Below are 11,577 nucleotides of genomic sequence, written 5' to 3'. Positions count from 1 at the left end.
CATAAATTTATTTCCGAACAAATTGCAACATTGAGAACTACTGTACAGAGAAAACTGCATCACACAACTCAGTCATGATATTTGTGCTTTGTAGGATAAGTAAACATTTATTCTACCACAGCAAAAATTTATATACTGACAACTAACTGTATCTGCTTAAAAATAAATACACTTTCCCATTTATTGGCTCTATCAAAGCACTTTACAATGCCCAGTGCTTTTTACTAACTTTCAGCCTTGGAAATGCTGAGCATTCACTGTTACCACTCGTGTTAGCATGAGCTGTGGATGTTCAGCAGTTTCTAGGAATGGGCTCCAGTAGTGCAGTTAGGTTGAGTAGATGCAACAAACTGACCTTTATCTTGACAGTAAAGAGACCTCCACTGACTTCATATATTGCAGAGATGTAGATGTTATTTAATGTTCTGTAATAGGTTTCACCGACAGTCTGTATTTCTTAACAAATGAGTGATGAAATCATGCAAATTTAGCAATGGTTCTAAAGATAAAATTGAGAATAATATGGCTCTTTTTTCATAAATTACTTAAAACTACTTCAAAATCTTCAAAAATATTTAGTGCAAAAGGATAGTTTTCTTCTTTTCACCCCACCTCCCAAAAATATTATAGAAGCATATACTATTATATGGAAAATAAAATATCTCTTAAATATTTGATTTGGAAAGGCAGGCAGGCTTTCTATTATGCTATTTAAGAAGGGAGAAGCAAAATATAAAGATTTTCAAAGAAACAAATCACAGAAGAGCTTTGATGTGATAAGTTATGTTTACCTTTAAATTCAAAGCCAATCTCTTTGGCAGAGTCAAGAGAGTATCACTGAGTGCGTGATACCGAACATCATCTCAGTGAGAAGATACCATAGGATATCTTATCAAACAGTTATATAAATGTCATCATAATGTGGACTATCATACACAGTCCAACACATATCCAAAATGAACAGGCATGTGCTGAAATTGTAGCAATTGTTTTGACTTTCTGAAAATTACAAAAATGAAGATTTTTATTTCAAGACAGCACTCTTTTTAGATATGTCTTTCTTTACCTTATTAATGATTTACTTGATTAAACTTAGTATTTCTTTTCAGTATTCTAACCGACACACAGCACGTTACTTAGTGCTTTAAACAGAAACACTTCACATAACACATTCCGTATCATCGCTCCCTCTTACTGGATAGGGACACTGAGGCACAGAGGTGATGTGACTCGCCCGAGGTCACCTGGTGGGGACAGGGCTTTAGGAACCCACTACCCTGACTCGCAGAGCTGTACTTGGGGACATACCAAGCACAGCTGTACTGAACTGCACTGCCTGCGAGTGTAAAGAAAGGAGGCTTTTTAAGGGTACTAATTGAGATTTGTACTCCCTTGAGGAAAGGACAGGAATGGGAACCAGCTATAGGGCTGAAATGATCACATGGAAAGAAAGTGAAATGTGTTTTCAGCAGCTTCTTGTTCTGTTTTTTGACTTCAAAGATCTGATGAGTTCACAAGTTTTTACCTCTCAGAGGACTGTGGAGACTTCTTTTAAAATGTTTTATTTATTGAAGGGCATGGTTTTCTCTGTGCATCCTGGAACACACTCAGGTTCTAAAAGTTAAAACTGTACAAACATTAGTATTGTTTTAAAAATGAATGTTAGTATACCATCCTGTTTCAGCTGATTGATTTAATCAAATTGATGAAAATGGAATGTATTAGAAATTCAATTAAGTTTTACTTAATTCATTAAGTAAATTAAGTCCATTAATTCAGAAAGCTAATAAATCCATCTTTTTCTAGCACAGTACATCCTACAGCACAATATGTCAAGCATCCCTCAGGATACAGAAGGATAAAATACACCTTGGTTTCAACTCTGCTCAGTGCAGTTGTGGAACAGACAGGTGCTGTTTCTGTAGTTTATATATCTTTGCTCATTTTATTTGGTGATGTTTGGAAATCAGTGTTACACGAACCACTGCTTACTTAAGCTGGATTAAAACAAAGAAGTGGAACAGGCAATTGTTCCTAACCCAGTTCAAGGAGCCAATCGAACAGGCTTGGTGTCTTCTCTTTGCTCTCCTCACTGAGCTTGCAGTACTGCACCACAGCATGAAAGATGTCTCCCACTTTCCAGGACTTCCGTTGAACTAGCTGCACAACATCTAGAAACTAAATTGAAGGAGAAACCAAACAAAAAAAGTAACACCACCACTTAGCATTTGGCTAACATTTTGCTGAGGTGTTAAACAAACACATACAAACTGCTGTGAAGCAATGCTTTGTAAGTGCGCTGCTGTATCACAGAGTGGATGCACGGTAATATAAGGGTAACATAAGGGTAACATAAGGGCTCTTTCTACTTATAGCACACTGAGAACTTCATTTCTGAAATTCCACTGTTCCTCAGAGACTGATCAGATTTCATGACGTTTTCTCAATCAGTTCTTCTCATCAATTATTTCCTATTTTTTTGCAATTAGATGGAGAACTGTGAAAGTAAGCTTGCTAAAGAATCACAAGTTTCCTTGTTATCAATATCTCACAGTCAAAATGAAACTGTGGCTATCCATTTTATAAAGAAAAAGAATCCTTCATTACATTGGTTATATTTTGAGTTATATTTAAGTTTCTGCATTTTCACATAATCCATCCCACATCTTAATATTCACATATTACCGGTGAGAGGGATTTCTGGGTAAGCTTCTGTCACATTAAATCTTTTGTTACAATTGTGGCTGAATCACCATAAGGATATGCATTTGCATTTTTTTTTCTTTGCCTCTAAACCAAGTTAAATATATATTCTTAAGCAGCTGTAAGGAATTCTGAATTTTGTCCACTTTGTTCTTAATAACAGGCTTTACAGTGTCATACATCTGGTCTGATTTTTCCTCTAGCATATAAATGAAAATCAAAGCTTTTCATTTCCTTGAATTTCACAATCAATATCTAATTGGCTCACAACTTCTACATTTAAACAACCCAAGAAAATATGGTGTCTCCAGTTAGTGTAGCTGTTTGCTATTTACATACCGAAGCCTAAACTTTTAATATGTATTTCAACAATATTTAATAGGCACAGTTATTTCCAAGAGCGCTGTTGTAGGCAGAATGTGCTTCATTATTCTCTAGTGTATTCCTGCAATTGAATTAACTGTTTGCCAAAGCACATGGGTAAAGCTGACAGCTGTTTCTTTAATTAGATGCAATTTGGATGGTGGCTGCTGAATGCATTTTAAATTATGTTTATGATAGCCAAATGCAAGTACTCAAGAAAATCAAACAATATCTCTGCTACTCGAAATGATCTTCACATAGACATTATTTTAAAAGATGAAAATACTGATTTATAATACTCTTTTCATTAATTGTTTTGTATACTGTGACACTTTATGTAAGCCTTATGGATTGAGCTATCTTGCTGATCTTGGAAAGGAGGCAATTTTTGTCATTCCTGAAATGCTGAAGGTGGTGTTTCATGGTGTCTCCAGTGAGCATTAATTATTCAGAAACAGTCTTCATTTCTTGTGGCCATTTTGGTTTTTATCTCTCTGTGTCCTACCTTGGACTAATAACTCGATGTTTCTCAGTTCTGGTCTGTCTCTGCCTGAAAACAAACTTTTGCATTCAGAATGAAGATTAGTGGAGACTAAGCTACATCTGTATAGGAGCTAAAGTGTACTGATATACATAACTTTTTTCTTTTGTTGTAGCTGAGACAGGGAAGATGCTTCACAATTTTTATACAATGATCTGAAACAGTCTGATTTTCCAAGAAAGAGATGTATGATCACAAATATTCGTCTGCTAAAAATGCTAGTTGGTCACCACCCTTGCTAAACTCTCTCTCTGGCTGGGAATAATGTAACAATACAACCTATACAGATGGTCCATCCTTCCCGTTCTCTTCAACTAGCTCTGATGCAGATGCCATGAGATCTCGTTATGTGAGATACTGAGCCCAATCTAGCACAGATTATCTTTATCTTGCATTTAGTCTCTTCTGAACATTTGAGCAATACACTTTTCTCACTGAACTGCAATTCCTTTCTACCAGCACAAAGCAATGGTAAAGGCAGTGCATTTGGCCACAGCAGTTCTCACCTAATTGCAAATTGAAGTGTCAGGCCCTGCTGTACCTCAAACGTAAACCTGTCAGATAGCCAGAAACAAGTTCCTACTTGCCTGAGGTTGCCATGATCAGAGCAGTAGGTGAGGCAGAGCCTGTAGAAGGACTGGGGAATTTCAAAGCTTTAAATCTTAAGTACAACCCATGTATTAAGTCATAATTGTTTCTTGTTGCTGGTAGGCTCTGAATTGCAGAACTTTGTGTATATGATGTCTGCAATCAAATGGTTGTGGGTTGTTTTTTTGTTTTGTTTTGTTTTTGTTGCAGATACGTGTTTAAACTCCGTATAAACTGTCTGGAATCCTTCAGATGCAACCATGGAAAGATGGAGAGGAATGAGAGAGATGGGAAGGGAGTCTATCAGGGAGTGTAGGACAAGGATGGTTTTAAATTAAAAGAAGGCAGCTACTGATTAGACATTAGGAAGAAATCTCTTCCTGAGAGTGTGGTGAGCCATCCCTGGTGGTTCTCAAGACCACGTTGGATGGGCCCCTGGGCAGCCTGAGCTGCTGGGGGGCAGCCAGCACACAAGAGGGGGGAGTTGAAACTGTATGTGCTCTAAGGTCCCTTCCAACTCAAGCCATTCTATGATTCTACAATTCTATGAACCTTATATCTCAATGTATTTAATCTTCTCTTTCTATAACAAGCAGTAGTATTCCCATCTTGCTGTGACTTCACATCTGCTTCTAAGCTCAGCAACTTCACTAAGTCAATTGCTGGCAGGCGAACTGTTGGATCATGGCTCGAACTGCTGATTGAGCACCTGGTGAAGAGTTGTGGCTGGCGCAGGGAGCACAAGCAAGTCGTTTGCACCTGTGTTCCCTACACATCAGCAGGGGTAGCACCAGGGTGGAGTCAGCTTGGGATCATGTAAGGGTCAGCCACTGAGGGGAAAGTATCCCTTGGACCTATGCTGCTTCCTGAGGAGTAGTATCACAGATCCCTTTGCCTGTTGGGTGAGTTTGACTTTTCCTTCTGTATATGACTGTTGGCCTACTCATGAATACTTCATTTGCTATCACCAAGAACCTGTTAGGGGCAATTTTGTTCTTTGTGAGCAGAGTGTTGCTACTGTGACCAAAATGAAATAGCAGTATGTCCAATTCTGTAAAAGCTACCTTTTCAATTCTGTTTTCCTGAGATTTTTTAAAATAGATGGTTGGGATTCCAAGTTCAGAAGCAGCTATCCACTGTAGGGTGGCTCGCAGCTCTGCGTTGGGGCATTCTGGTTCCAGGTCAAAATTAATCACCAGGAGTTCTTTCTGATAATTGGCTGTTCCCACTGAGAGCCCAGAAGTACTTTCTGGAAAAACAATCTCAACAGTTATTATGCAATTTTTTTTTTTTTAAACTTCAAATTGTATGTTGTAATTGAAATGGTTCAACTTACCCTCTGTATTATCTGTCTGTTCTTTAAGGAAAACCTTTTCTTCCGCTAAGTCACTTAGGAACAAAAAACAACAGGGCTTGTTAGTGATAGTTAGGAACAGTCTATAACATTCCTTCACAATGGTTAAAGTTCTCCCCCTAAGACCTAGAAAACTGCAAGAAAAAAGTTATGCAGGATGATGTGTATTATGTGATAAAATGCCTAATGTTACAGTAATTTAATTTGTAAGTCAAGAAAAAACAAGGAACTCGCAGTGCTTTTCCTGTAATGTGGTGAAATACTTACAGTGGTTGCAATATGTACTGTGTTTTATCAGAGTCTGTGTATTTCCTTTGATGTTATTTGAAGATGACATCATGGTAAGACACAGCAGGTCTCATAACCTTTCTAATAAGCTGTGGGAAAATACTGAATTTGCCATGTCTGCATTTTTCAGTGCTATACTTCTTGGGTGAAACTCAAAAAAGTCTTGCTTTCTAGTTGCGTTTTTCAAAGTTAAACACAAACTACTGATGACTTCAGCTACTGCTCTTTTAAAATATATTATCTGTTTGGATAATCAAATTCTGTTTCATGTTGCAAAAAAAACCTCAGAAGACTATTGCTTCTTGTGTTCCACTGTTCTTGTTAAACTATAGGGAACAAAATTCAGGTATGTTTTCACTGCTTCAGTTTTCACTTCTGAATATAAAGCCCTTTGCTCATACACATCTAGTAGGAACCTGTAAGTACAGGTTTGAAGCTATAATTGTGGTAGTTGTTCCCTTGCTTCTGGAGGGATAGGGATAGCTTATGCATTTCTGGACTATCCCATCCTGTCCTCAACCAAGAACAACACAAGTGTAAGGCTTTGTCTCCCACATGGGAGACACTACCCTTACCACCCTCTTCCACAAGCTGTCAGAATCTTCCCTAAGGCTTCAAAGGATCAAGATCAGGTATAAGTTACTACAGATGTGAAAGAATAAAATGGCAGCATGCAATGTATGTTTTGTTATGACTTAGAATTGTAGCTGCCTAACAGCATCTTTCCCATCAGATTTTTTTTTTCCAGCTTTCTGTTTGAGTAGCATTTGAGTTCTGTACCATGACTGTGATTTGGGTGAGGACAAATTGCTCCAAGTGGTGGTGCTGTTCTCCACAACATCTGTTCTGCCAGGATCTCAACCCTGTTGGCTAACGCTTGAAAGTAGCCACTGCAAGCTAATGGGGAATCGGTTATGTATCCCTGTAGTCTTTAGAAAGGAGACCAATTGGGTCAACATTAGGAATTCATATAGGAAGTGCCTTTGCCTAATGTTAAGATGTGAAAGTTTTGATATGGTTAGAGTCCTAATTGGTAGCTCAGAGAGAATGCATGCAGTGAAAATACAAACATCCAGATTTCTTACAGAAAAGAGCCTCTCAAAAGCAAGGTAGCTTGTTGTAGGATACTCTGGTAATTGTGAAGATCTGATGTCAAAGTTCCTGTATTCAATGTGTGATGTACAGTCCATGTGCTTCTACAGTGGCTGTGCCCTGTCTGCATCATGACATTTACCAGCTGGCTGGTCACACCTTGTCCCAGGGTCTTAGATTCTTTAGGCAGATACTTGCACATCTCTTGACAATTTTATTGCGTGCTCAGTAGAAATATGCTCAGAAAAATACTTAAGACATAATACTAGCATTTTTCCAAGAGTATCTTTCTTTTCTTTTTCAATTTAATTGATCCTTATTTACTTGATCTTAATAGCTGTTCTATTAAAGCTTTGACAATACTTTAAGTTACTCAGAGAAGAAAGTTCACACAATGTAAAATAGATACCCAGAAGACAGAAAGCTCTCCTCTATGTAGAACAGCTGATGGATTTGTGTTCTCTTGAGAGATCCGTCCACCTGGGTGGCTTTTCCTGTAATCTTTCACTGCCTAATGCTGTCACACTCCACAGACACCTGCATGTGTACCTTTCTGAAACTAATGGTAGGCTAAGCAGCAGGTGCAAAGCAGGGCTTGGCACATCTTAGATGGTGTAAACAATTTGCAGTTAAAATTAGTCTAAACATCAAATCTCACTTCAGTGACTACTTACTTAATCATAGGAGAAGGTGGCATGTTTTCCTGATAAATTTCCAGGTCCATAATGCCAAGACTGCTAGTTGTACTGCTGTTGCCATTGCTGACAAAGCAAAAGTTTAAATATTAGTGCCAAGCTTCACTGAACATATCTCCATGCATTATTTTTCTGCAGAAAGTAAAGTGAGGAGTCTGTCCCACGTTCTACAAACACAACTGTGCTCATCAAGTGGTTCTCAGAATGAAGCATGCTAATGTGTTTAAAGTAATGAGGTTTTATTAAAATAGCTCTAGGCAGATCATGTAGCAAAGTAATGTTGTGAACTGAAAATAAATAATAGTAGGCTATCTTCTTGTGAATGGCTTATGCAACAAGCATTTGGAATCAAACAGGAAAACAGTTTGCATGTGCCACTGAAATGAAAAGATTACCAAGTACAGAGGTGTCCTGGAAAAACCTTCAGAGATTCAGATACCTCTGAAAGTTGAGGGTTATGTCAAGGAGTGGGAGGGTGTGTGTGTGTGTGCGCCAAGGCTGCTTATCATACTACTTACCTGTTGGGTGATCCTGTGCTGCGTCTGTTTCAGTATATTACATCCTATCCCAAATGCTATTCGGGATCTGATGGAACCCACAGGTACAGTGATAATCCCTTAGGGTTCTGGCTACTCTGAAAGACTTTCAATTTTAAAGCCAGTGCTACCTGGGACCATTACTACCTTGAAGCATTCTTTAACTACTTCACAAAGTTGAAGTAAAACAACTGAGAGCATCTGGGGGAAAAACAGTATGTTTGCTTTATAACATTGCTATAAACTTGACAGTGAATGTTTATGTAGTCTGAAAAACAGGTTGTGAATTTGCTATGAAATAGCACCAGTTTGTTCTGTGTGTTAAGTAAGCCTTGCCACTTAATTTATTTTAGAAAAGAAACTAAGTGTTTTTCCTTACATCTGAGGGATTGACCAGACAGTTCTTTTCTCTATCAGGTTTTTGAGTCAGTATCAGAATGCCACGTGTTCAGGTTTGTTGTAACACTTTGTTTCAATGAGCTTTAGCTCATTGGCACAATGCATTACCTCTCTATAACCTGATATTGTCAAAGGATTGATACTAGAATAATGAGATAAATGTTCACTCATACTGACAGACATGCTTTGTTCAGTATTTTTCCTGCTAGCCAACAGTGATTTCTAACAGACTTCCTTTTTCTTGCTTCATTACCATACTCTCTTCTCTTCTTTCTGTCCTAATATGCACAGGAAAGATGTAATTACTTGAGAGTATTTAAAAATGTAATTTAAGATCGTGTGAAGAAAAGACCTTGCTCAATTTGAAGTTGTGGAAGTTTGTGAAGTCAAACTAACATCGCTTTATCTAGTCCCTGGAGTACATGTAACATCTTTAAACACATCCTGACTTAAGGAGGAACGCACTACAGTGCAATAGGGGCACTGGAATTCATGCCTACTCAGGGCAAGTTCAGCCCTTCTCTTTCAAGCTGTTCCCCATGCTGGTCTATGCAGATCAGGGTGCTACTTGTTCCTTAACTGCACAGATACTTGCTGGGAACAGCAGTCTCAGCTAAGCAGATGCCATGATAAGCATGGTGGAAATAGTAGCAAATAAAGCAAAGGAAAGGCCACAACAATTAGTTTATTTGGTAGCCCTTCACTGTAGGACTGAGGCACTTGCACAGGGTTGAGCAAGAACGTGCTTTCATTGACTCAATCTAATTGCTTACCAATACAAAGACCTGGTTTAAAATCAGGATGTGGCTGCTTTTTTCATCATCTGATCTTCCTTTATAGTATTCTCAGTAAATCTTGAGCTATTACTCCTCATTCCTGACACATGCTAATCAAGTCATAGGCTTGATTGATTAAAGTATAATGCATACTAAGAATAGACAGTATTCGTACCTCAGAGATCGTTCGCTGAGTTGTAAGTAGCTACTTGTATCGTCAGGATTGTCTTCATCATTGGCTAGCTGGGACCAGCTGCCAGTGCTTTCTTCACTGCTGCTGAGGTGTACTGGAAATTCTTCAGCTGCTTTTGTCTCTCCTGTGATTTCAGCATCTGGTTTGCTCTGAGTGCTTTTGCTGGTAGGGTGGCAAGGAATAATGGTAATACAGGAAAACTGGTACTGCCAATCTTCAGGTAATGCTCCTCATTCAGTTTAACCACGGTGCATAAACTGTACAGATGCAAGAGGCTAGACAAATTCAATTGTCTAGACAATTCTTACATGAACTCTAGTTGAACACATGGCTGGGAATGCTCTTTAAAAATGGTCTTCCTACGAGTGCTATAAACTAACACAAAACTAAGTAAGCCCTGTACTGCAATATGAATAGGAAAGGTTTAATCTGTACAGAAAGAACTGCTTACAGTTGAGATCTTAATGTCCTTCAGCCAATCAGTGTTTGAAATATGGGGGTTAAGCACTAGAGCATAATGACAGCATATGTTGCCAAGGTTTTTTGCTTGTTTAATGGGATCTTTTATTTCTATTGGACCACTAATTAAAATTAGTTATATGTACACTCATGAATATTTTTCAGCTGGGGAGGTATAATTGAGGATAAAGTCAGAAATGTGGTATCCTTGCCTGCTTTTCTAATGCCAGCTTTAGTTATTAGCACTTGAAGTTCTGCCCTGAGTTCTGTATAGTATGTTCAGACTTTATCCTCCAGTTACTGGTGTATGACAAAAGTAGAAATGTACTATATATGCACAAGAAATTCAGAACTGTTATAATCATAAAAATATAGAATATAATAGAAGACAAAAATATTATCCAGTTCAGAAGTAAAATAATAGCAATTAGATGGATCCAACTTCATCTTTTCTGAGCTCTGCAGGATCTCTGATTAGATCATTCTACTGTGATACTTTTGTTTTAACCCTCACTCAAGCTTACATGAAGAATATTTTGTGCAGCATCTTCACTGATAATGCTACCTTCTAAAAGACTCTCATTTCTATTTTGTGTATGTTTTTCTGAATTGCTTGAAATGCATTTTGATTTATTTAAATACAGCAGAAACACGCAGATTTATTATTATTTTTTTTTTACTCAACGCATTTCAAAGTCAGCTGTTTTAAAGCAATACAGGAAAGACAACATTCAGACTGTTTATAGGAAGCTAAAAAGTAAAACAAACTGAAAAATATTTTCACTGTGGAAAAGTATTTTCCAGTACTGAATTTGGAGAACATAGGAAAAAATGCCTTCTAATTCTACACGCTTGATGTGTTTGTCACACACGTGCATATTTATATGACACAAATGTAAAATTATATATCTATACATAAAAATATAGTTAAGGTAACTTTTCAGAGGCAAACTGGATATTGTAGGATTTACCAGGGGTCTTTTGTTATGCAGGCAGAAAAATATTTAATAATTAAAAGAAGCATCTCTTTTCTTGGAATATAAATAATGAATCACTGCTGCACCAGAGTAATAGCTAAAGCAAAACTGTAGTTTTGTTATATTTATGGGTTTGCATTTGCAATTCTGTAATTAAAAGAAAATTTTATGTAGCTCTAGAGTATCTCTCTTAAACTGACAATTTCTCTAGGCTTTTATCTGTAGATGTCAGCAAACATCCTGACTTCAGTTAAAAGAAGAGATTAACCCAAACATTGTATTGCAAGTGATTAACTTGACTAAGAATATAGTGAGATGTGATCACTGTCAATATGTGCTTTTGCTGTGCTCTTGCTGTGGGGACAACTGAGAAGTTGCTGCATTAATGCTGGGTGTTAGTGAAAGAGAAGCAGCCTCCTGGATAGAGAGAAAGGGGGTGTATCTGCCTGAGGGTCTATGATCTACCAAGTTGTTATCATCTTTTTGGACAACCTAACCTGTCATCCCCGATCTCTTGGACACAAAGCTCATCATCACGAGCAGCCAAGCAGCAAGGTGACAGTATTACCTAGAGGCTATTTAACACAGGGCAGGAAGCAGACAATACTCGATC

The 11,577-nt window shown here is 37.8% G+C and overlaps 1 protein-coding gene across 5 annotated transcripts in view; it reads right to left on the bottom strand.

The window, feature by feature from the left end:
- The window catches only part of LOC125697344 (SPHK1 interactor, AKAP domain containing), a 64,097-nt gene continuing 52,520 nt past the window's right edge, over positions 1–11,577 (bottom strand). For all 5 annotated transcript variants that reach the window (XM_048954406.1, XM_048954407.1, XM_048954408.1 and 2 more), the window contains 5 exons: positions 9,511–9,690; positions 7,604–7,690; positions 5,532–5,584; positions 5,260–5,444; positions 1–2,178 (listed from right to left, as the gene is read on the bottom strand). In XM_048954406.1, coding sequence (XP_048810363.1) covers positions 2,035–2,178; positions 5,260–5,444; positions 5,532–5,584; positions 7,604–7,690; positions 9,511–9,690 — 649 coding nt within the window. In that variant the 3' untranslated portion in view covers positions 1–2,034. The remainder of the gene's footprint in view (positions 2,179–5,259; positions 5,445–5,531; positions 5,585–7,603; positions 7,691–9,510; positions 9,691–11,577) is intronic.

This window comes from Lagopus muta, chromosome 9 (genome assembly GCF_023343835.1).
Source record: "Lagopus muta isolate bLagMut1 chromosome 9, bLagMut1 primary, whole genome shotgun sequence".
Lineage (NCBI taxonomy): Eukaryota > Metazoa > Chordata > Aves > Galliformes > Phasianidae > Lagopus > Lagopus muta.
Note: the sequence above shows the minus strand (reverse complement) of the source record. Positions and strands in the feature narration are given on the sequence as shown.